The sequence below is a fragment of the Canis aureus genome, chromosome 3, assembly GCF_053574225.1.
Source record: "Canis aureus isolate CA01 chromosome 3, VMU_Caureus_v.1.0, whole genome shotgun sequence".
NCBI lineage: Eukaryota > Metazoa > Chordata > Mammalia > Carnivora > Canidae > Canis > Canis aureus.
Genome location: NC_135613.1, coordinates 12,441,447 through 12,466,192, shown reverse-complemented (window position 1 = coordinate 12,466,192; position 24,746 = coordinate 12,441,447). Strand labels below are relative to the sequence as shown.

General features: G+C 41.5%; 1 protein-coding gene across 2 annotated transcripts in view; it reads left to right on the top strand.

Moving 5' to 3' along the window:
• Positions 1 to 21,631, top strand: part of SF3B3 (splicing factor 3b subunit 3) — a 53,126-nt gene extending 31,495 nt beyond the window's left edge. For both annotated transcript variants that reach the window (XM_077889987.1, XM_077889995.1), the window contains exons 12-26: positions 1,792 to 1,943; positions 2,238 to 2,393; positions 3,171 to 3,326; positions 3,842 to 3,985; positions 8,389 to 8,511; positions 9,238 to 9,392; positions 14,123 to 14,297; positions 15,479 to 15,684; positions 15,782 to 15,938; positions 16,913 to 17,038; positions 17,447 to 17,659; positions 18,365 to 18,463; positions 19,375 to 19,518; positions 20,347 to 20,451; positions 21,002 to 21,631. In XM_077889987.1, coding sequence (XP_077746113.1) covers positions 1,792 to 1,943; positions 2,238 to 2,393; positions 3,171 to 3,326; positions 3,842 to 3,985; positions 8,389 to 8,511; positions 9,238 to 9,392; positions 14,123 to 14,297; positions 15,479 to 15,684; positions 15,782 to 15,938; positions 16,913 to 17,038; positions 17,447 to 17,659; positions 18,365 to 18,463; positions 19,375 to 19,518; positions 20,347 to 20,451; positions 21,002 to 21,142 — 2,252 coding nt within the window. In that variant the 3' untranslated portion in view covers positions 21,143 to 21,631. The remainder of the gene's footprint in view (positions 1 to 1,791; positions 1,944 to 2,237; positions 2,394 to 3,170; positions 3,327 to 3,841; positions 3,986 to 8,388; positions 8,512 to 9,237; positions 9,393 to 14,122; positions 14,298 to 15,478; positions 15,685 to 15,781; positions 15,939 to 16,912; positions 17,039 to 17,446; positions 17,660 to 18,364; positions 18,464 to 19,374; positions 19,519 to 20,346; positions 20,452 to 21,001) is intronic.
• The last annotated feature ends 3,115 nt before the right edge of the window (positions 21,632 to 24,746 follow it).

Sequence of the window (24,746 nt, the reverse complement as noted above, 5' to 3'; positions counted from 1 at the left end):
TTGTGTGGAGGTTCATTTTGGTTTTGTTGTAAACTATTAAGACATCCATTTCAGGGCCAACCATGTCCTTACTCACATGATGGTGACCAATGTTGTCTTACAAAGCCATTTTATAAGGTGTCTTTAAAGCATGTGATACCTCTTGACAGTTGTAACAAATACTCTGAAACCAGCCATCCGCTTCTCCAGTGTTACTCCTTATGATTTGGGACTTGAATTCTTATTCTCCATTCCTGGTGTAGCCATTGGATTATACCCATTGGGAAAGATCTTTGATCCTTGCCTTTCAGCCACCTAGTCAATACACACATGTATTATTAAGTAAAAGTTTGGAAAACAGTACTCACCCTTACTGTGTGAGTGATTTCATGAGTAAAGCAATTTCATAAATTTTATTTATTCTATATATTTCTGTTTAAAATGGTATTACAGCCCATCAGGTTGAGTATGTCCTGCTCATATGCAGGATACTACTCTGGGCTACACCAGTGATACGTCTTCACTTGGCCTTTTCTATAAAGAACACTGTGCTGAACTAATTGAGTAATCTTGGTTCAGCTGAACCACCTTTAGAGCAGTCAGTCCAAACTGTCCTTGATATGGGTGGGATGGATTAGCCCTATGGTACTGAGCTCTGACAAGGGCTTAGGCATTGCAGGGTCCTATAGCTACTTCTGCAAGTGAGATAGCCACTTTAATACAGTACCTTGTCAAAAATTAAAAAAAAGAACTTAAGTTAGTACTTTGTCTACTTGTCGTTCTGTCCCTTGTTCACCTGATTTCTTATAAGGGAGCAGAGATGGAAAGGGGAATCGATACTGAAAATTCAAATGGAAAATAGGGAAATTTTAATTCTTCATGAAAAAATATGCCTTTCTTTATTCAGCATTTATCAACCTGTTATGCCAAACATTGTGTTGGATGTGGGAGAAAAAAAGAAACTGTTTTATGTGTGGGATGGAAAAATGGAAATAGGTAGCCTTTAACTCTGGAATCTGTATAAGAAACTTCTGGGATTGCCTGTATTCAGATTCACTGACTTTGAGAAACTCATTAGTGTTTGTTTATCCATAACTATGTTTTGTTAAATAAAAAGCAAATCCTAGTAGGGTTGCTCATGATCACCAAATAATTGCATTTTTAAATAATGAGAGTAGAGGGGTCAATGACTAACAGTCTTAAACAGTCCCCTGCCTCCCCACTTCTTGTTAATGCTCTTATCTCATTCCTGTTGGGAAATTCTGGGATTCTCAGTTATGAACCTGAGAATGATAGTCTCATTGAGGCTTAAGTAATCTCTGTTTTATTCATTAGATTTTGTGTTCCCACATAAGCTTCTTTTGGAAAAGGCTGGGATCCTTTTCTGGGTGTAAGGATTATCTTTAAGAATGGATTGTGATTTGCATCTGGTACAAATAAACAAGCTCTAGCTTTCATATATATATAAATATGGTAGTATTCAGAATTTCTTCCTGCCTAGTTACCCTGCTTTGTCCTCTTGCATTTTTCCAGCAAATGTGTAAAAAAAAAATAGTTTTCAGAGTTACTGGGGTGGGTGAGTATATCTACTCACTATTTTTAGGTATTTAAGGAAGCAAAGTATATCTGTAGACTTACAATTATCAGTTATCTTTTGGATCATTCTGTGCCGTTTGCCACATGAGTGTGTAATGGCTACACATAGAAGAAGTACCTTGGAAGGTTTCTGAAGAGAAAACGTAGTGTGTCTCACTTGGCTTTGTAACTAATGAGTTTTTAGCTGACCAACTCCTCTTCTTTTTCTTTTTGCAGATGAGTTTGATGCCTACATCATTGTGTCTTTCGTGAATGCCACACTTGTGTTGTCAATCGGAGAGACTGTGGAAGAAGTGACTGACTCTGGGTTCTTGGGCACCACCCCAACCTTGTCCTGCTCATTGCTAGGAGATGATGCCTTGGTGCAGGTGAGGATTCCCATAAAGTTACTTAATCACCTTTCTTTGTCCTTTCATTTTGGTGTTGGCTCCTGTGCTCACATTAATGAGCTTCAAACTCTTGAAGTGGACATTGCAAATGTGAACTTGTTCTAAGTTGACCTGTCTGGGCCCTGGTAACTCTTTTTTGTCATTGACTCACAAGGGGCAACTCAAATGCAGTGGCTCCACTCTGACAAGAGTGACCAGTCTGAGAGGTGAGGGGGACATGCTGAGCAATGAGTCACATTGGTAAAGTCCAGTTTCCTTCTGGTCACTGACTAGGTATATCCTGATGGCATTCGACATATACGAGCAGACAAGCGAGTCAATGAGTGGAAGACTCCTGGAAAGAAAACGATTGTAAAATGTGCAGTGAATCAGCGACAAGTGGTGATCGCCCTGACAGGAGGAGAGCTGGTCTATTTTGAGATGGATCCTGTATGTTATTTTATCATTCATTGTGGGACTTAGTGTTCGGGTTTAGAGGTAAACATGAGAGTTGTAGTTTGGTATTTAGATGATATTCACAAAAAGAATTGAGGAGGGAAAGTATACGTAAGGCAGTCCAGCTATTTGGGGGTGGGTATGGGATGGGAAGGGTAAGTTCATGTTGTAATTCTAACTGGAGTTACGAAATCCCATCTTAGTAGTGAAGTACTTGTTTTTTTTGCCCTTCACACTCTACTTTTCCACCAAATATTGGCCATGGGTTTTATTCAGTTTTTGTAATCTGAAGCCATTTCAGAAATTTGCTTTTGCTTTTCTGTATGGAAGGATGCTGGATATATTTAATTATCAGTCTCGGGAAGTTTCTGGCTGTGGCTAACCTGATAGTCTAACTGTACCTCTGATTGAGATTTCTTTGTCTTTTAAGTTCCATATTTGAATTCTCTTTCACCAAAAAGTATTCTCATGAACAGATAAGCAGTTTTCTGTATTTCTATTTGCTTTAGGAAATTTGTAGCAAGCATATTGTATTTGTCAAAGACAAAGATACTGTGTTGTCCCTTGAGTGTCTTGTCAGTAATTTTGCTTGCTGTTAGCCTGTAGAGTTCAGTCTTGGGATCTTAAGTAGAGAAATGCTTGGTCATTGATTATAATAAGAGGAGTGAGAGGAAGCACAAAGGAATTTAACAGTACCTCTTCCTTTCCTAGGCCCAGGGTTTAGGGGTGAGTTGGAGTGGTTTGTCACCTCTCTCTGTTTCATTTATGTAGTCAGGACAGCTGAATGAGTACACAGAGCGGAAGGAGATGTCAGCAGACGTGGTGTGCATGAGTCTGGCCAATGTGCCTCCTGGAGAACAACGGTCTCGCTTCCTGGCTGTGGGGCTGGTGGACAATACTGTCAGAATCATCTCTCTGGACCCCTCAGTGAGTGTTACCCTGGACTTCAAGGATCTTCTCACTGGAATCTGAGCTGCTGGCCCATTCCTGATGGGCATTTCTGGGATCAGCTAGATTAGCCCCTGAAATCAGCATCTGCCACTTGTGATTATCATAGCAGCACACCTCAGGAGTCTTCTGCAGTACTTTAAAGATCCTGATCCCAGACTACTAAGTGCTTCCTTACCTTAAGCCTTGACTCCCTTTTATAGTTAAACAAAACCCAAAGACTTTGCAGAAAAGGAATCAGACTGGCTTTGGACCTTAGATAAGAATAAGTGCCCTTTGCTTATTTACATTTACCGTTATCCACTTTTATGGAAAGGAAAGCATGGTTCTTTCTAGAGCTTATTCTAACATTTGGTTTAACTAGTAGTATCCCATTTAGAACTCACTCTGTAAGATTCCCCTATCCACAAGAAAGTTGTTTCTTCACTCCTCAAATTAGATTTTTCCAAAATTGGTTATTTCCCATGTTTTATTCTTTTCTCTTTCCTCCTTAGGACTGTTTGCAGCCCCTGAGCATGCAGGCTCTCCCAGCCCAGCCTGAGTCCTTGTGTATTGTGGAAATGGGTGGAACTGAGAAGCAAGATGAACTGGGTGAGAGGGGCTCTATTGGCTTCCTATACCTGAATATTGGGTTGCAGGTAAGAGATCCAAGGCTCACATTGTTGTTTTTTTGTTGTTTTGTTTTTTATTTTTATTTAAAATTTTTTTTTTTACTTCTTCATTCATGAGAGATACACAGAGAGAGGCAGAGACATAGGCTGAGGGAGAAGCAGGCTCCTTCCTGGGAGCCCAATGGGAGACTCGATCTCAGGACGCTGGGATCACACCCTGAACTGAAGGCAGATGAGCATTGTTGATGTCAGGTCGTCTTTAGCTTTTATGCAGTCCTTGTTCAATATGGGCATTTGCTGAGCCTGTTCAGTTTACCACCTTATGAAAACTGAATGGTGCTGCTGTGTGTTCCTTTTCTCTTAGTACTAATCAGAAAGGTCAGGCCTAGGAAAAGATACTTTCATAAAGAAAGAGTCTTTGATATAAATGTGATCACTGCTTTGGGTCAGAACTAGAGGGAGTCTGAAGTGTCATCTGCAGTTTTCACAATATGCAGCTTTTGGAAACTAATACCTTTTGTTTTATAACGGACTCCTTTAGTAATAAAGGACCCCTAGATGTTTACTGTTGTCAAAGCATTGGGGCTTTTCAGAGCATGAAAAGCAGCAACCTAAGGATAGCAGAGTGTCAGTGTTTTTGACGATACACTTTTCGTTTTCCTTAATGATTATTTGTTCAGCTCCCTGGGTAAATAATCTAGCCCTGCTATGTCTTGCTATTTCTCAATTACTTCCTAATTGAGAAATTTCTCAAACATGCACAGGAGTTAGACTAATGTAACATGTACCCATCACTTGTTTTATTTTTTTATTGTATTTTTATTTTTTTAAGGATTTTATTTCTTTATTTATGAGAGACCCACAGAGAAAGCAGAGACACAGGCAGAGGGAGAAGCAGGCTCCCTGCAGGGAGCCCGATTTGGGACTCGATCCTGGGTCTCCAGAATCAGGCACCGGGCCGAAGGCGGCGCCAAACCGCCGAGCCACGCAGGCTGCCCTCCATCACTCGTTTTAATAGTTAACCAACATTCTACTGTTCTTGTTTTATCTATTCTTTGTTTTTTCTTTCTTCTGGGATATGTTAAAGCAAATCCAAGGTGATTTATCATTTCATCGATAAATCTTGAGAATGTAGCTCTACCAGATTTATGGGTTTTCTTTTTAGGCTTCAATTTTATTATCATGCCTAATACAACTTAACAGTTCTTTAATATCTGATACCTGTTTGTGTTCTGGTTTTTCTTGTTTCGTTTTTGTTTTTCCAGAAATGTTTTTGACTTTAGTTCTACCTAGGATCTGCATAAAGCTATCTGTAGTTTGCATCTGTGTGATCTATCCCTTTATGTTTCTTTTAATAAATTCTACTCCATTAAGTTTTTTTTTTTTAAAGAAACTAGATCATTTTTTTTTTTAATTTTTATTTATTTTATGATAGTCACAGAGAGAGAGAGAGAGAGAGGCAGAGACACAGGCAGAGGAAGAAGCAGGCTCCATGCACCAGGAGCCCGACGTGGGTTTCGATCCCGGGTCTCCAGGATCACACCCTGGGCCAAAGGCAGGCGCTAAACCGCTGCACCACCCAGGGATCCCCAGAAACTAGATCATTTTCTTGAATTTCTACCTGCTGGCTTTGGCAGAGTCCTTCCTTGTGTGTTTGATGTTTATCTATCCTCTATTTCTTGTAAACTATTGGGTGAGTCTAGACCATGCTATTCATTAAAAATATAATGCAAGTCACATGTGTAATTTAAATACTCAAGTAGCCACAAAAAGGGAACAGATGAGGTTAATCTTAATGTTTTCTTTAACCCAGTATATTTTAAATGTCATTTCAATTTGTAATCACTATAAAAATTAACATAACTCATGTTCTCTCTTTTTGAACAAAGTCTTATTTTTAAAATATTTTTTATTTATTCATGAGAGAGAGAGGCAGAGACAGAGACAGGCAGAGGGAGAAGCAGGCTCCACGCAGGGAGCCCGATGTGGGACTCGATCCCGGGCCCCCAGGATCACACCCTGGGCTGAAGGTGGCGTTAAACCTCTGAGCCATCCAGGCTGCCCCAGATTTATTATTTTTGGGGGGGCCCAATGTTTTATAAGTGGTACTCTTTACTTTCTATTATATCAGGAGGCATGTAATGTCTGGCTATCCTACTTGTAATGGTGTTAAGATGTTTGTATGTATTTTAAATTATTTGCTCCCTGTCAACCTTTTACCTAGCAGCAGCTGTCGATGCCCATTGCCTAGATTCATTATGTCATTAGGGATTGGGAAATGACGATTTTCTGTTTCTTTCTTTCTTTTTTTTTTTTTTTTTTTTTAAAGCTTTTATTTATGAGCGCGAGAGAGAGAGAGAGAGAGAGAGAGAGAGAGAGAGAGAGGCAGAGACACAGGCAGAGGGAGACGCAGGCTCCATCCAGGGAGCCTGACGCGGGACTTGATCCCCGGTCTTCAGGATCAGGCCTTGGGCTGAAAGCAGCGCTAAACCACTGAGCCACCCGGGCTGCCCCGATTTTCTGTTTCATCTTCATTTCTTTAGCTGGAACTTGTCTCTGAAGACAAAATTTGCTTACCCCAAAGTATAGTTCGTATAGGGAAAGGATAAATACTTTGTTTTTCCCCTTGTTCATCTTATTTTCACAGTAAAGAGTTGGTGCCGTAGCAATCTCCAATGGGGGCTCAAGAAATCTATTTCTCTCTCTCTCTCTCTCTCTTTCTCTCTCTCTCTTTGATAACATAAAATTGCAGATTTTTATATATTTATGCTTTAAACTATTATGGTCTTTTCTCATTTTTGGATGCTAAATTGCCATCATTTTAGATGGGTGGGAGTTGGAGTTCCCTTTTGAAGTTAGCTTTTTTGTCCTTTTAACATGATGCCATTATCTTTGGGTGCTTCCCTCCTTATGGTACGGTAGAGTGCCCCTGTATATATCTGGAATATTCTTGCCCTAGAACTGAATTAGCTGTTTCTCTTAAGAGTCTTAAGAGAGGGACACCTGGGTGGCTCAGTGGTTGAGGGTCTGTCTGTCTTTGGCTCAGGGCGTGATCCCGGAGTCCCGAGATCGAGTTCCACATTAGGCTTCCTACATGGAGCCTGCTTCTCCCTGTGCCTGTGTCTCTGCCTCTCTCTTTCTCTGTCTTTCATAAATAAATAAAATCTTAAAAAAAAAAAAAAAAAGCCTTCTGAGAAATGGCATGTAGAGATCACAATAGGCCTCGTTATTTTAAGTATGCATGTATCCTTTTTTTTTTTTAAAGACTTATTTATTTATTTTAGTGCGTACACACAAGTGAGGGGAAGGGCAGAGGGAAAGAATCTTAATGAGGCTCCCCACTGAGCACAGAGCCTGATGGTGGGGCTTAATCCCACGACCCATGAGATCATGACCTGAACCAGAACTAAGAGTTGGATGTTTAACTGCTGAACCACCCAGGCACCCCTTTACTATGCATGTATCTTAAAATTTCAAATTATATAAAGAAGAGGGACGCCTGGGTGGCTCATTGGTTGAGTGCCTGCCTCTGCCTCAGGACATGATCCCCGGGTTCTGGGATTGAGTCCCACTCGGGCTCCCTGCGTGGAACTTGCTTATCCCTCTGCCTCTCTCTGTGTGTTTTTCATGAATAAATAAAATATTTTAAAAATAAAATAAAATTATAAAGAGGAGTAACATACATGGTAGAAAGAATTTTAAAGAATGTATAGTGGGAATGCCTGGATGGCTCAGCGGTTGAGTGTCTGCCTTTGGCTCAGGACATGATCCTGGAATGATCCTGGTATCAGGTCCCACAACAGGTTCCCTGCATGGAGCCTGCTTCTTCTCTGTCTTTGTCTCTGCCTTTTTCTCGTCTCTCTCTCTCTCAAATAAATAAATAAATAAATATATAAATATATAAATATAAATATAAACAAACATAAATAAAAATAAAAATAAAAATATAAATATAAATATATATATATATCTTTTAAAAATAAAAAATAGGGCAGCCCCAGTGGCACAGCGGTTTAGCGTCTCCTATAGCCCAGGGTATGATCCTGGAGACCCGGGATTGAGTCCCATGTCAGGCTTCTTCATGGATCCTGCTTCTCCCTCTGCCTGTGTCTCTGCCCCCCCCCCCCCCCCCCGCATGTCTTGTGAATAAATAAAATCTTTAAAAATAATAAAAATAAAAAAATAAAAAATAAAAAAATAAAGGACATATAGTGAAAAGTAAGTCCTTTTCACTTAGTAAACGTTCACTAACTACTTGAGTGACTGAGTGGTTTAGTGAGAGAGTGAATGAGTGGCTCGCTGATTATTAGGATATTCTTTAAACTACCAAGTCATTTTCTTCCACCCGTTCTGAACTTATGTATTCTGTGAAGTAGCCAAAGGAGCTTCCATTAGGGATAGGCTTCACCTACTCCTTTCCTTTTTATTAGAATGGTGTGCTGCTGAGAACTGTCCTGGACCCTGTCACTGGGGACCTGTCTGACACCCGCACTAGGTACCTGGGGTCTCGTCCTGTGAAACTCTTTCGGGTCCGGATGCAAGGTCAAGAGGCAGTAAGTAATGAAAGAGGCTGGGCAGCATGTTTTGACATTAGTGGCATCAACTGAGAAAAGTTCTTTTGGCATAAGCTTTGCTTTCATTAGTGCACCCATATGTAGTTAGTTTGATATTAGCTCTCTTTTAGCTTTCCTATGGGAAGTCTTGGGACCCTTAATCCATAGCTTTCCATGGCACTGAGCTATGCTTTGGTTATGGGTGGGATAGGTTAGCAATCTGTTCACTTTTCAGGCTGGGCAGATGGAGCTGACTGAGAAGCCCATTACCCATGAGCAACCTTACTTATATCAATACCTTATACCAGGGTTCACTATGTAATGTGAAAGAAATTGGGAAGCATTGTGTCCTTTGTAACTAAAAATGTTATTGTTGCTTGGGGCTTTGCTGGATCCTTACTTGTTACTGCATGTAATTCTTGCAACTATCCAGCCTTGTGATAGTTTTACCCATTTTACACATGGAAATTGAGGTTTAGAGAGTTTGAGTGATTAGGTCATACAGCTACTAGCCCATGCTTAGCAAATACTAAGCCATGCTGCCTTTTCTCCAGTCCTCTTTTTTTTTCTTCTCTCTCTTTCTTTTCTGCTTTTTTCTTAAGATAGCCTTTTAGGTTTCTAAAATACATTGGGTTATTCTGCAGATGGAAATTTGCAGATAGGCTGTTTGCTTAATTTCCATGTTTGTGCTTTCCCAAGCTTATTGGAGTATTTTTCTTTCCTCAGGTGTTAGCCATGTCAAGCCGCTCATGGTTGAGCTATTCCTACCAGTCTCGTTTCCATCTCACCCCCTTGTCTTATGAGACTCTCGAGTTTGCATCTGGCTTTGCTTCTGAACAGTGTCCTGAGGGGATTGTGGCTATCTCCACCAATACCCTGAGGTGAGAGTCCCACGGTTCAAGCCTAGTGGGAAGCCTTTCTGCCTAACCTAGTGGTTAGGATTGTGGTTCTGCCGAAGTATTGGAAGAAGTTATGAAGTGATGGCAGAGAGCCAACTCTTTACCATGGGACTAAGATGTTGCAACTGAAACCTTCTTTTGGCTCCGGATATTAAGTACCTGCTAGCCAAGTTTCGGTGTTTGGGGTTTTAGCTTCTGTTTAAATTTTCAGGGCCAAGTTTTAATATGCTCAGTAGTGCAGTTGAGTTTGCTTGAGATTTAAGCATCTTGTTTTCCAGGGCATTGCCATTGGATTAGTTTTAGAGTAGGCAGGCATTAGATCACTGATAACTTTTTCTCTTTCAGTCTTGTCATTTGCATTGTTACGTCTTCGAATTTTAACCTCAGTATGAATAATTTAGGCCTTTTACAACTTGACAGACTGTTATTTATGCTGATTATGTTGGAGTGAGCATTATTATATTGTGAGATGTCTATTCATTTTGAAAAATAAGCTGTGCAGTGTGACTGTCAAGTTTTGAGTTTTGTTTTTTAATCTTTTTTTTTTTTTTTTAAGATTTTATTTATTCACGAGAGACACAGAGAGGCAGAGGCAGATAGAGGGAGAAGCAAGCCTCCTCGCAGGGAGCCTGATACAGAACTCGATCCCGGAACTCCGGGATCATGCCCTGAACTGGAGGCAGATGCTCAACCGCTTAGCCACTCAGGCGTCCCTTTTTTAACATTTTAATGCCACTTATGTTCATGTCTTGGTTGTAACTGTTGGCTTTTCATAAGAAGAACTCTATCAAAAGGAACTAGAACCTCTTGATATATGGATAAATTACTAAGTGAACTCCCAGTTTTCTTTGCAGCAACTTTCAGGATCTTTTCAGTCATTGTTTTCTCTCTCTCTCTCACCCTTTCACCCTCTCACCTTCACACCTTTATGTACCTTCTACTTTTTTTTTTTTTTTTTTTTGTACCTTCTACTCCAGCAGAATCACTCTCCCCTCTTGTTTTTTATATCTCTGTACCTGTCCCTAGCATGCTTCCCACACACATCTCTGCAGGTCAAGGCCTAGCCTCATTCATCAACATTTTCATGGTCTTAACTGGGTACTCCTTCTCTTCTCAATTCCTATAAATGTGGACACTCCCACAGATTTTTAAAAAATATTTTATTTATTTATTTATGAGAGTCACAGAGAGAGAGGGAGAGAGAGAGGCAGAGACACAGGCAGAGGGAGAAGCAGGCTTCATCCAAGGAGCCTGACATGGGACTCGATCCCGGTTCTCCAGGACCGTGCCCTGGGTCAAAGGCGGCGCTAAACTGCTGGGCCACCAGGGCTGCCCTCCAACAGATTTTTCAGACTTTTGTAGCAGTAGACCATTTCCTCCCTAGAACAAGAATCTTCAGGGAAGGTCTAACAGCAGAACTCTTAGGAACACCAGCATTTAGAGTACTTGTTGTCAGAACTAGTCACTTCTATTTTTGACTATTTATGAATAGTGCTGCTGTGGATATTCATGCATAAATTTTTGTGGGGGCATATATTTTTATTTTTATTTGGTTATGTACCTGAAAGAGTAGAATGGGTCATGTGGAAACTCTGTATTTAACCTTTTGAGGAATTGCCAGACTGCTTTCCAAAAGGGCTGCACTGTTTTGCTTTCCCACCAGCAAGGTATGAGAGTTTTAGTTTTTTCACATCCTCATCTACATGAATTTATTTGATTTTTTTTTTTTTTTAATTTTTATTCCAACCATCCCAGTAAGTGTGAAGTGGTATCTCCTTGTAGTTTAGATTAGCATTTCTTTGATGCTTAATGATGAACTTCTTTTTCATGTATTTACTTGGTATTTTTCTTTGGAGTAATGTCTGTTGAGGTCGTTTGCCCCTTTTTTTAACTGGATTATTTTTTGTTTTGTTAATGAATTGTAAGAGTTCTTTGTTCTAGCTGTAACTCCCTTATCAGAAAAGATTTGCAGATATTTTCTCCCATTCTGTAGATTGTCTTTTCACTTTTTTTTTTTTTTTAAGATTTTATTCCTGAGAGACACAAAGAGAGAGATGCAGAGACACAGGCAGAGGGAGAAGCAGGCTCCATGCAGGGAGACCGATGTGGGGCTCAATCCCGGGACTCCAGGATTACGCCCTGTGCCAAAGCCAGGTGCTAAACCGCTGAGCCACCCAGGCATCCCATCTTTTCACTCTCTTGATGATGTCCTTTGACACATAAAGGCGAAGTATTTTTTTTTTTAATTTTTATTTATTTATGATAGTCAGAGAGAGGCAGAGACACAGGCAGAGGGAGAAGCAGGCTCCATGCACCGGGAGCCCGACGTGGCATTCGATCCCGGGTCTCCAGGATCGCGCCCTGGGCCAAAGGCAGGCGCCAAACCGCTGCGCCACCCAGGGATCCCCTAGGCGAAGTATTTTTTAAAGAATTATATTGAAAAAAAATTTTTTTTTAAAGATTTATTTATTTATTCATGATAGAGAGAGAGAGAGAGTGAAAGAGAGGCAGAGACACAGGCAGAGGGAGAAGCAGGCTGCATGCCAGGAGCCCGATGCAGGACTCGATCCTGGGACTCCAGGATAGCGCCCTAGACCAAAGGCAGGCGCCAAACCGCTGAGCCACCCAGGGATCCCCTGAAAATTTTTTTTAAAGATTTTTATTTATTTGAGAGAGAGAGAATGAGCAGGAGGAGAGAGGAGAGAAGCAGACTCCTCACTGAGCAGGAAGTCTTAATGCAGACTTGATTGATCTCAGGACCTTAAGATTGTGACCTGAGCTGAAGGCAGATGCATAACCAAGTGAGCTATGCAGGTTCCCCTAAGAATTATATTTTTATTTTTTATTATTATTTTTTAAAGATTTATTTATTTATTTATTTATTTATTTATGATATACAGAGAGAGAAAGAGAGAGAGAGAGAGAGGCAGAGACACAGGAGGAGGGAGAAGCAGGCTCCATGCCGGGAGCCCGACGTGGGACTCGATCCTGGGACTCCAGGATCGCGCCCTGGGCCAAAGGCAGGCGCTAAACCGCTGAGCCACCCAGGGATCCCCAAGATTTATATTTTTAAAAGTCCATCTGAAAACTGCCTGAAGTCCTGTTGGGTATCACCTGCGGCATAAGTTCTGCTTGGACAAACACTGGCTAGTCTCATATTTTCTCAGGAGTAATGCAACATGGGAATATCTGTGCTCCCTCTTGTGTGTCTCCCTGAGAGCAGGTGTTCTCTATGCTTAGAATTTGCCTGTTGTGGTGGTAGGGTGCCTTTATAAAACAGATTATTAGTGTGTGGGTTAGACCAAGAAGAATCAAAACTGAAGCATCAGTGGTTTTGATTTTGGTTTTATGTGATACTTTTTTTTTTTGCAGAACGACAACTTTTGATGCCTAAACACTTAGTTTCATTATTCAGATGTTTGTAAAATACTTGATTTATTGTTTTTCTCCAAATAGAGGAATATGCTAATTACTTGGAGAATATTTTGGATATCCCTGGAAGTCAGAATACTATTAACCATAGTGTATCAGGAAATAGTGTTTTTAATATTATACTCTTTGTTATGATTCTAAATTGGCTGTTTTTTCTTTGAGCACTTTGAAATGGTTTTCTTCTGCCTTCCATTGTTTTTTTTAAAGTCACTGTCAGATTGTATGCAATATGGAGAGAATATTTAAACTAGAAATAAAAATCCCTTGTTAGAGATCAAGTGACTGTGTGTGTGTGTGTGTGTGTGTGTGTAAAGATTTATTCATTCTGGGACTCCTGGGTGGCTCAGCAGTTGAGCATCTGCCTTTGGCTCAGGGCATGATCCCAGTCCGGGGATCAAGTCTCACATCTGGCTCCTTGTGTGGAGTCTGCTTCTCTCTCTCTGTGTCTCTCATGAATAAATAAATAAAATCTTTTTTTGGAAAAAAAAGATTCTTTCTAGAGAGGGAGAGAGAACGCACATTCATGCGCTAGCAGAGGGAGAGGGAGAGAAATCCCCAAGCAGACGTCCTGCTGAGCATGGAGTGTACAGAGCCCATTGCAGGGCTTCATCCCAGGACCCCAAGATCATGACCAGAGCCAGAATTAAGAGTTGGATGCTCGATAGACTGAGCCACCCAGGTGTGCCCCAAGTGACTATATTTTTAAGAGTACTTAGGTTCTGCTTATTTTGGACATAGTTTGGCTTAGGCACATCTCTTGGTCTCATTTGACAAAGGTTGTAGGTCCCCTACTCACCATCTCTTTTTGTATGGTTGCAGGCTTCCTGTTTTAGGTGATTTTTGTTCAGGAGAGCACCCACTTTATTTTAGGAAACACAGCACAAATACTACATGTTGAGGCAGTTTCAGTAATTTAGAATGAATTTGGAATTGATGTTCTTTTTTTCAGAGTTTGTCAGTAATAAGAGGAAGTTTTAACTCTTTACTGTCGCGTTATCACTGGAGTGACAAAAAAAAAAAATTTCACTAGTGAAAACCAGAATTGCAAAAAAAAAAAAAGGAAAAGAAAACCAGAATTGCTGTTGCTGAAGTAGAAGGCCCTTCTAGGATTTCCTTGTTTTCTGTGCAGAATCTTCTAGGTTAGAAGGCTGGTATTTGATGTTAATTTATGCTAACATGAGAGCTTTAGAGATTGATGCATTTGTGTGACTGGTTTTATACTTTTACCTGAGTTTCTAGACCCTGAGTGATCTATTAATTCCCTGCCTTTTGCACAATAGGATTTTAGCGTTGGAGAAGCTAGGTGCTGTCTTCAATCAAGTAGCCTTTCCACTGCAGTACACACCCAGGAAATTTGTCATTCACCCTGAGAGCAACAACCTTATCATAATTGAGACAGACCACAATGCCTATACTGAAGCGACAAAGGCTCAGAGGAAGCAGCAGATGGCAGAGGTAATGTAATGAGACTGGCCTTCAAGGTTCAGCTAAAAAGCATTCATGTGAAATTTTGTTGAAAAGTTTAAACTCGTGTAATTGTTGATTATATTCTGTTAGATTAAAAAAGACCCAGGCTGGGATGCCTGGGTGACTCAGAGGTTGAGTGTTTTGCCTTTGCTCAGAGTGTGATCTCGGGGTCTGGTGATCGAGTCCCACATCAGGCTCCCTGTGAGGAACCTGTTTCTGTCTCTGCCTCCTCTCTCTCTCTCTCTCTCTCTCTCTCTCTCATGAATAAATAAAATGTTAAAAAAAAAAAGACCCAGGCTTTTGTCCGGTCCTTTAAGCAGACCCCTTTGCCTGAATCCTTGTTTTTAGAGATTATCTTGTGACTCAGGACTAATACACTGACCTGGGTTTATTCAGTATTCAGCTTTCCTTTTGAAACAGAGTTCTTCAGTCCTTGAGCTTCCCAAACAGTTTATGTATGTGTTTCCTGGATTCAGGCCCAAAGGAGACAGATTTCATTTTCTCCGTAACACTAGTTCTTTCCAGAAATCATCTCCTAGCAAAAAAACAAATAGCTCCAACCATGTAAAGCTGTGTCTGGCTTGGAAGAGATGAGACAAGGATTTGTAGCAAGGGAAATCAGATGCGATAGGTAGAAAAGTGGTGTTTTCATTTTATGTATCTCAGACCACTCAGGTATTTGCCGTAGTTGATGTTAGGGTTTTTTTAGGCATTAAAAAATGAAGTACCTGGTTTCCCCTTTAGTGGTTTTCCCTCTTCCCCTTATCTGTATACCTCTCCCTTTAATCTTTACTTTATAGGAGATTTGTTTTTGGCCTACAGACTTGGCTACTTACATGATATGAATTCCCCCTGGAGGTGTTGTATATTTGTCCACTTCTCACCCACTACCTACCTCTGAATATACCGACTCTTCCTTTTTTTTTTTTTTTTTTTTTAAGGTTTTATTTATTTATTCGTGAGAGATAGAGAGAGGCAGAGATCTAGGCAGAGGGAGATGCAGGCTCCTCTCAGGGAGCCTGATGCAGGACTTGATCCTTGGACCCCGGGATCACATCCTGAGCCCATGGCAGACCCTCAGCCGCTGAGCCACCCAGGTGTCCCATCTTCCCTGTTTTGTGTGTTTGTTTTGTGTTTTTGTGATTGATTGATTGATTGATTGATTTTAGGAAATGGTAGAAGCAGCAGGAGAAGATGAGCGGGAGCTTGCTGCTGAAATGGCAGCAGCATTCCTCAATGAAAACCTCCCTGAGTCCATTTTTGGAGCTCCTAAGGCTGGCAATGGACAGTGGGCTTCTGTGATCCGAGTGATGAATCCTATTCAAGGGAACACGCTGGACCTTGTCCAGCTAGAACAGAATGAGGCTGCTTTTAGGTAAGGAGCACAGGATGTCCAAGGTTTTGGGAGCTGGAATGAGAATACTTTATATTATAACTAATGCCTGACTCCTGCTTCTTTCTCTTTTTTGCAGTGTGGCTGTGTGTAGGTTTTCTAACACTGGTGATGATTGGTATGTCTTGGTGGGTGTGGCCAAAGACCTGATCCTCAACCCCAGGTCTGTGGCAGGGGGCTTTGTCTATACCTACAAGCTCGTGAACAATGGGGAAAAACTGGAGTTTTTGCACAAGGTAGGAACCAGCCAGTGGTACTCCGGTGTCTCTGGTCCAACTGAAGTCTCCCACTTTTGCTTAAGTTGTGGGTCAGGTCTTTTGGTGACCATTTTGGGAGCCAGCTCATTGATTATGTTCCGTCTCTTGGTGGGACACAGAAACGCTCTGGCTTTCATGCTCCAGTGAAGCTCCACTGCCCGGGGGTCCACAGGAAGCCTGTGTTCTAACCATCCACAATGATGACTTAGATACACACCGAATTGGCCCCTTGTTTATTGCTTTTACTAAGCAGACAGCAATTTGTGACCAAAATCTAGTAGATCTAAATAATTAATAATCTCTGGAGAAATGCCTTTAATGGATAGTTTCCCTTTGGAAAAATAAAGTTCTGGGGATGGTGGTGGTGGTTGCACAACAGTGAAAATGTTTGATGTTATTGAATTGTATACTTAAAAATGGAAAATTTTATGTGTATTTTATCGCAGTTTTAAAAATAAGGGAAAAATTTTCCTGTTCTTCCACATGGACAACAAATGCATGTAGTTCCTCTAGCCCTTTGAAGCACAGGGAAGTGTCCCCTACAAAATAACTACTTGTGGACTTTTTTTTGTGTTAAACTCATTGTATCTCCCTTAAAACTAAGAAGTCACTTGTCACTCCTTTCCCATCCCTCCACAACCAGCAGTCACTTTTTTGATATTGAGGCTTCACTGTTAGTGGCACCAGTTGAATTAACACAGGCTCTAAGACCACATTCATTAGGCTCCTTTGACTTGTGACATTGATCCATTTGCTAAGTGATTTGCAGTGTGTGGGACCTGTTTACGCAACCACCCCATTTCCTAGAGACTGTTGTATGTGTGGTTTATTTCTCTGATGAGCCAAAGGTGATCACTCACTGTTTCTTGTAAAAACATTTTTGGTTGAGAGGGTGGGGCTAGCCTATGGCTGGTGTCCTAATAGCTACATTACCTGCTTTTTTTTCCTCACAGACTCCAGTGGAAGAGGTCCCTGCTGCCATTGCCCCATTCCAAGGGAGAGTATTGATTGGTGTGGGGAAGCTTCTGCGAGTTTATGACCTGGGGAAGAAGAAATTACTCCGAAAATGTGAGAACAAGGTAAATATTCTGGTTACAGAACTTCAGATCTAGCTAGGGAGACAGGAGGAAACATTGACAGAACTGTGGACAGTAACTTAAAATCATGTGTCCTTAGTAGGACCTTGTATTTTCCCAATTCCAGCCTTATTAGGCCTTTTAGACTTGAGAAGGACAGAAGTTAGGTGGGTTTCTTGATTTCTTCATACTAAGAACCGGATTTCTGTCCTGCTTGCTTCCATAGGGTATTTGAGAATTGAACATATCCTTCCACTATAGTAAAACCAGTTCTTTTTCTATCTTTTAAGAGTTTATTGCTGACTGCCATTCTGTAGGCCCTATGTATATATTGCAGTCGGGGGAAGCTGGACTTTCTGTGGGTTCTGTGAATCTCAAGGTGACACCCATTGCTGTCCTTGTTTTTCCCAGCATATTGCCAATTACATCTCTGGGATCCAGACTATTGGGCACAGGGTAATTGTGTCTGATGTCCAAGAAAGTTTCATCTGGGTTCGATATAAACGTAATGAGAACCAGCTCATCATTTTTGCCGATGATACTTACCCACGATGGGTCACTACAGCTAGTCTCCTGGACTATGACACTGTGGCTGGGGCAGACAAGTTTGGCAACATTTGTGTGGTGAGTTGATGTTTACATGGGTTACATTGATGTCTAAGAAAGGTCTCTTTTCAGTGGTAAAGCCAAGGACCCAGGGCTATGATCTCTAATATGGAAAGTAAAAAATAGGTATAATATTTAATTCTATGAAGACTAGCTCTAAAAAGAAAACTTTGTGTTCTTGAAGCCTTATCAATATTTTATTTATTTTTATTTTTTAAAGGTTTTATTTATTTATATATTTTTTACATTAATCTACACCCAGCGTGGGGCTCGAACTCACAGTCCTGAGATTAAGAGTCGCATTCTCTACTGACTGAGCCAGCCTGGCGCCCCATTCTTACCAATCTTGTAGAACTCTCTGTCCCCCATCCCTCCACCACCTATTGGTCCATCTTCCTCTGCCTTATGGAATATAATTTAATAGTAGGATATTTCGTTTGATCTAATGAGTAATATTTATTTTTACTTGGCCAACATTTTGGCTTCTCTTTCTGAGCCCAGTTTGACTTAACCTTATTAATATGTTCTATAGTCTTTGTTTTGTTCTTGCTCATGGGTTGATTTGTCACTCGGACACCAGGTTGCAGGAGATAGGCTCAGGCCTCTGCCAAAGGTGATGATGTTCCAGGCTTGCTTTCAAGGATATGGGGCAAACATGTTACTTGGTGATTTAGGTGTGTAGGTGCAGGACCCAGCCCTGTGACTTGTGTCATTTCCTTGTAGGTGAGGCTCCCGCCTAACACCAATGACGAAGTGGATGAGGATCCCACAGGAAACAAAGCCCTGTGGGACCGGGGCTTGCTCAATGGGGCCTCTCAGAAGGTAAGATTGCAAAGGATCCTGAAGGAGAGGTACCAGCCTGCAGGGTACATTTCCCATGACCCACATTGAGGGAACATTTTTTAGCTGCCTGCGGTGCACTGGGTACTCTCCTGTGTGTGGAAATCCTTTCAGTCATCAATCCTGTGATGCATATTTGCTGGGCCTGATGTAAAATGACCAAGTCACCATTTGATTTTTGTGACTGCAGAAATAGAATTTTTCCAGACATCTTAGTAGTGACTAGAGCATAGTGAGTTCCTTGGAAAAAAATTTGCACAGGGTCATTCTGATATTAGCCAGTTCTTCTCTCAGGGGTTGTTCTGGGCTCTTTTCTCCGGTAGGCATGTGCTTCTAGAGCATCTCTGAATTTTTAAAAGCTGATCCATTTTAGAGAGCAAATCTAATAATGATTGCTGCTTTTTAATAATTATCTGTGGATTTTTTTTTTTTGCAAACAAAATATTTTTGTTTTGTAATTTAACAAAATATTTTTCCATTGTAATTGTTCATCAGAAATGAACAACTGATCTAACTTTAGCTATGTGAGGACATTAATCTCAAATGTTAAGAACATTCTAAAGTACTTTTATTTTTTTATAAAGGTAATTTTGTTTTTAAAGATTTTTACTTATTTATTCATGAGAGAGAGAGAGAGAGAGGCAGAGAGAGAAGCAGGCTCCATGCAGGAAGCCTGATGTGGGACTCAATCCTGGGACCCCAGGATCATGCCCTGGGCCAAAGGCAGACACTCAACTGCTGAGCCCCCAGGTGTCCCCGCTGTAAAGTATTTTTAAATGTTAGTAATGTTTGGATTTGAAAGGAGGTGAAATCCTTTTGAGGCACTGCTTGCTCTTGGAAATCTGGAATGGGTGGAGGGCACACATTGTTACTAGTCTGTTTTTTACTTACAGGCAGAGGTGATCATGAACTACCATGTGGGTGAGACAGTGCTGTCATTACAGAAGACCACACTGATCCCCGGAGGCTCTGAATCACTTGTCTATACCACCTTGTCAGGAGGAATTGGCATCCTTGTCCCGTTCACATCCCATGAGGTGAAATCTCCCATACTCTTTGATCTTTGCCTTTTTACAAGGTTGATTCTTGGTGCTAAATCAGCCTAAGAGGGCAAATCTTTTGTCCCTACCTGCAACTAGTCATGTTCTGGAAATTTTATAAGGTGACAGAAGTGCCTACAAGATAAGAATCCTGATTCCCCCTGCTGGAAAGCCATTTGTTTTTATACTGTACCCGGGTTTGGTTCAGTTCTTTTTTAAAGATTTATTTATTTTTAGAGAGGGAGCGAGTGGGAGGAAGGGGAGGTGCAGAGCAAGAGAGGGAGAGAGAATCCTCAAGCAGAGTCTCCACTGAGCATGGAGCCCGCCTATGTGGGGCTCAATCCTAGGACCCTGAGATCATGATCTGAGCCGAAGGTCAAGAGTTGGGTGCTTGACAGACTGAGCCACCGAGGCACCCTGGGTTTGGTTTAGTTCTATTATGGTACAGGTTTTGTACAGATTAGGAATGATGGGTGATGTAGACTGTATTTACTGCCTCCTTGAATTGACTCTAGGACTGACTAAATTAGGTTTCTGTCATTTCAGCTTAGGAAGCTGGGATCAGGAATCTGACTTCACAAATCAGTCTATATGTATAGTGTTCTCTTGTGTTCTTCAAATATAGGTGGGGTTTCTTTCAGGCTTTAGGTATCTTGTAGGAGGAAAACCTGTAGTTGTCAGAGGAGCAATTTGATAGTTAACATCTGTTTGGATGGTTATTTAAAAAAGAATGGCTTGTCTGTTTGTTGTGCTTCTGAAAACCATAGACTAGTAGTTGAAATCACTTTCTTCTTTTAGTGACAGATTCATTATTTTTTCTACCAGGACCATGACTTCTTCCAGCATGTGGAAATGCACCTACGGTCTGAGCATCCCCCTCTCTGTGGGCGAGACCACCTCAGCTTTCGTTCCTATTACTTTCCTGTTAAGGTAGGTCTTTGTTGGAAATCTGGGCTGAAAAGGGAGACCCTTGGTCCATATAATTAGTCTTTTCTGTGTACCTCCCTCCCTTAAAAATCAGAAACAGTTGGGGCAGCCCCCGTGGCTCAGCGGTTTAGTGCCGCCTTCAGCCCAAGGTGTGATCCTGGAGACCCGGGATTGAGTCCCACATCAGGCTCCCTGCGTGGAGCCTGCTTCTCCCTCTCCCTGCGTCTCTTGTGAATAAATAAATAAAAAATCAGAAACAGTCCTGAACAAAGGAGCATCAAAGGAGTGGATTGATGGAGGCAGTAATGCGGGAGTGGAATGGCTAATGCTATTTAGGGACCTCTTCCCCCAGGGCAGACCACAAGCCAGAGAAAAGCCTTCACCCAGTTTTGCTATTCCGAACACAGGATACTAAGGATGAACTTAGTGTTCCTGGTTTTAAGACAGTGGTTCACATATCTGAGAGAATAAAAGCTTTCTTTACAGGTGCTTTAGCATGTGCCACTTTCTTTGAGAATCTGACCTCTTTCTTCCTCACTTTTCTATGTCTTAGAATGTGATAGATGGAGACCTTTGTGAGCAGTTCAACTCCATGGAGCCCAACAAACAGAAGAACGTCTCTGAAGAACTGGACCGAACTCCACCTGAAGTGTCCAAGAAGCTTGAGGACATCCGGACCCGCTATGCCTTCTGAGCCCTTCCTTTTCCTGTGGGGCTTGTGTCAGAGACTTTGTTTTGTTTCCCTCACCATCTGGCTCTGAACCAATGGCAGAGGAAGGGTGGCTGGATAATTAAGACTTTGTAATATTAATGCTAGTTAGTCTTTCCTATCCACTCTTTCCCTGGAGTGACTGGTTCCCCCTAAAACTGGCACTGAAATTTGCGCTGCTTCTTTCTGCCTAGTGCATAGTACTTTGCTCCTAGGTTTTGGTGTGTAATAAGATGTTCCCTCAGCCCCAAAGCCTTCCCTGCATTGATATTTCTGGCTCTCTTGTCTACTTTTGTATACACCCTTAGTTTTTAACTGGCTTTCCTGTAAATATAGTTTTGTACAATGTTATCTTTGTGGGAGGGAGGGTGGGAGGGAGTTAAGCTGAGGTGGGGACCAGGTGGAATATAGTGTAACTCCTGAGTTCTGCCACTCTGCACTCTAACCCGAAATACAAATCTAGTTTTTAAGGTGGCTTGTGTCCATGTGTCTTTTCTGGGGGCGAGAATTTAGATGGGAGATTTGAGCCTGAGTTGGAGCAGAAAGAATGGAGTATTCTTTTTTCCAGCTACCTGCTTGTACTTCTGGCACCCTGTGGCCTCCCACTCCCAGCTCTGTGGTGCTGGTTTGGCTTCCTCTAGTTCTTTTTGCTATGCAGATGCAACATGGGCTCTGTAATAACCATGTGGTGAGCCATGCCTCTTCGCATTGGATATTGAGGGTGGTGGCTGATTTCTTCCCTGTTTTAGCTTCCTTCTACTTTGAGGTCTTGGTATGCATTCCAGCTAGGTGGTCTCTTAACAGATGCTCCCTTTACTTCTACAGCTCCTGAAATGATCGTTTGCCATATGACTCCTAGGAAAGATCAGTAAGTACAGAAGAACCCAGATACTAACCTGCCCTTGGGAACAGTCAGTATATGTATGTGGTCCCTGTTTAAAGGCTCATGGGTAACCAACCATTGGGGGCGGGAGAAGGGGAGTCCTATCTTCAGTGGACATCTTAGACAAGCTCTGGAGGGCCTTGGAGTCTGAGGAGGTAGCACTATTAACCTGTCAGCTGCAAGTGTCCTGATGTCAAATGTTCTGGCCCACACCTGAAAAGGCAGCCTTAATCTTCCAGGCAGTCCCCCAGCTTCTTTGAACCTGGAGAGACCTTAGCTCACTGCTGTGAGCTCAGTCTTTCACAAAGTAAAATATTCCTGTGCGTAGGCTCAGCCACTTCCACAAACAGATTCTCTGTGGCTAGTACTGGTTTGGAATCAGGAATGGAGATGATTAGACAACAGCGTTTGGCCCTGGGCAGCCTATACTCCAGGGTTGAGAGGGTCACTGATGCTGCCCCTGAAGCTGTGGATCTCTTTAATCTTGATTAGGTTTTAGAGCCGGCAGTAGAAATCCAGATTTTGCCAGGAGTTGAATCCCTAGGTAACATTCTTTCTCAGTTATCTCACTGGTTCATTTAGCAGATGACGCTTTTGAATTGTTTTCATGGCCTAATTCCAGGGGTCTCATTTTTTTCTGTGGCCCCTACCTAAACCCATTTCGTTTAGTCTGTTAGATTGTATGATGTTAACATGTAGTAGTCTGGGAGACTTGGTGTTGATGTTTGAGTAGCAGTCCCTTAGTCCCAGTTTTTTCCTGAATTACTTCTTCCTATTGTCATTGGGGGTTTATGTAAGAAAGGAAAACTTGATTCTGTATAGAATTAGGAGTTGTCTTTTTTTGGATGGTATAAACAAGTTTATTAACAAAATCACAGCCAAGGGAAAGAGGACACTGCATACCATGCAAGGTGATGTGGGGATTGTACTTAACTCAGTAAATAGCTGGGGGCTTTGAGAGGGAGACAGGTTTTATAATACCAAGAAGGTGGGGTGCCTCCTTCCGGGGGGAAGATATGATTGTGATTGTCTTGTTTAAATAAATCCATAGACCAGCATGCGCTGAAACCTGCTGCCTAGAGGGGAGCAGGAACTGTCTAGTCCTTTGATAATGAGGGTTGTTTAGCTTAGGGAATCTTATTTGTTTTTTGTTTTGTTTTTTTAATATTTTATTTACTTATTTATGAGAGACCTAGAGAGGCAGAGACACGGGCAGAGAGAGAAGAAGGCTCTGTGCAGGGAGCCCGATGTGGGACTCAATTCTGGGACTCCAGGATCACACCCTGGGCCAAAGGCAGGCGTCAAACCACTAAGCCACCCAGGGATCCCCCCCGAGAACCTTATTCATAAGAGCAGAGTTGGGAGGGAAGCTTGCAATTAGGCCATTTGAAGCCTTTTTGGTTTTACAGCACTTAATATTAAATCTTAATTTTAGATCTTTTACCACTGTTGGGAAATGTGTTGTTACCTGATTATTGCCCCACTGGAGAGCTACAGGTAGGCCAGGGCAAAGGCTTCAATATTATGAGATTCTCTTTCCCATTCCTCTATTACCCAAAGCCCAGGAAAAATGATGACAAACTCAGTGGAATTGTCACTGAAATGTGGGTTGGGTATTGTAAAAGGTTAACTGGTAGGTGACAGCAGATCATGAGCTAATAATATTTTGAGTATTATACTAATAAAAAGCAACTAAGAAATTCACAGGGCCTGCTCAGTTGAACTTGATAGCCTAGTAAGGAGAAAAGGCTTTCACATGTGAAATAGTCAAAATGTGTTTATAGTAGGAAGCTAGGATCAGGCAACATCTGGTTTGGCCAGATAATAGCTGAGTTAATTTGGACAAACCATTTAAAATTTATGGGCCTTGGTTCCCAGATTTGTAAGTTTAGTAAAGGGAGAGATGTCATATAAGCTGCAAGCAAGTCCCTTAATGTGTTGCTTGGTTCCTAAAGAGTCCCAATATTTATCAAAAAAGAGTGACCCTGTATCTTCTGTTTGTATGTTTTATTTTTTTCTTAAGTTTCCCTAATCATGAAAATCATCCCTTAAGCCACTCAATATAGATTCCTGGGCATTTTCCCCTAAAGATTCTGAAACACTAAGTCTGGAATGGGAACCTATAAACAAGGCTAGACATGAACTCACAAGCCTGAGTTCAGTCAAGTCTTTGCCTTGCCTCTATGAGTAGATGTGAGACATTGTCTAGGCAGGTTGGCATCTCACCTGTAACATGGAGATAAAACAGAATTGTGAGGATAAAATGAGAGCATTTATCCAAAATGCCTAGCACATTGTAAGTGCTTATTAAGCCAAACCTGAGGTCTTAATATACTTGAGACTTAGGTCAGGAAGCCAGTGAAGTCTTGGATTTTCCTTTAGAAGTCACTGAAGAACCATAGACTGAGTCTCCTTCCCTCCACACCTTGTACATGTTACAATGTTTTCTTTCTCCCTTACATGATTTGCTTTTGATGTATATTGACTTTCTCACATTCTCTGTTGGTGTAACCACATGGGTGCTGGATGAGCTAGAGTTTTGAGGGATACACAGATAACATTTCAACTCCATAACTGAGGGGCCTTCGCTAGATTTGAGTTCTCTACCAGGATTTTAACACATGGAAAGACTTTCTTTTCTTTTTTATCCCCTCAGCTTTGAAATATAAGTGACATACATCACTGTATAAGTTTACTTTTTTTTTT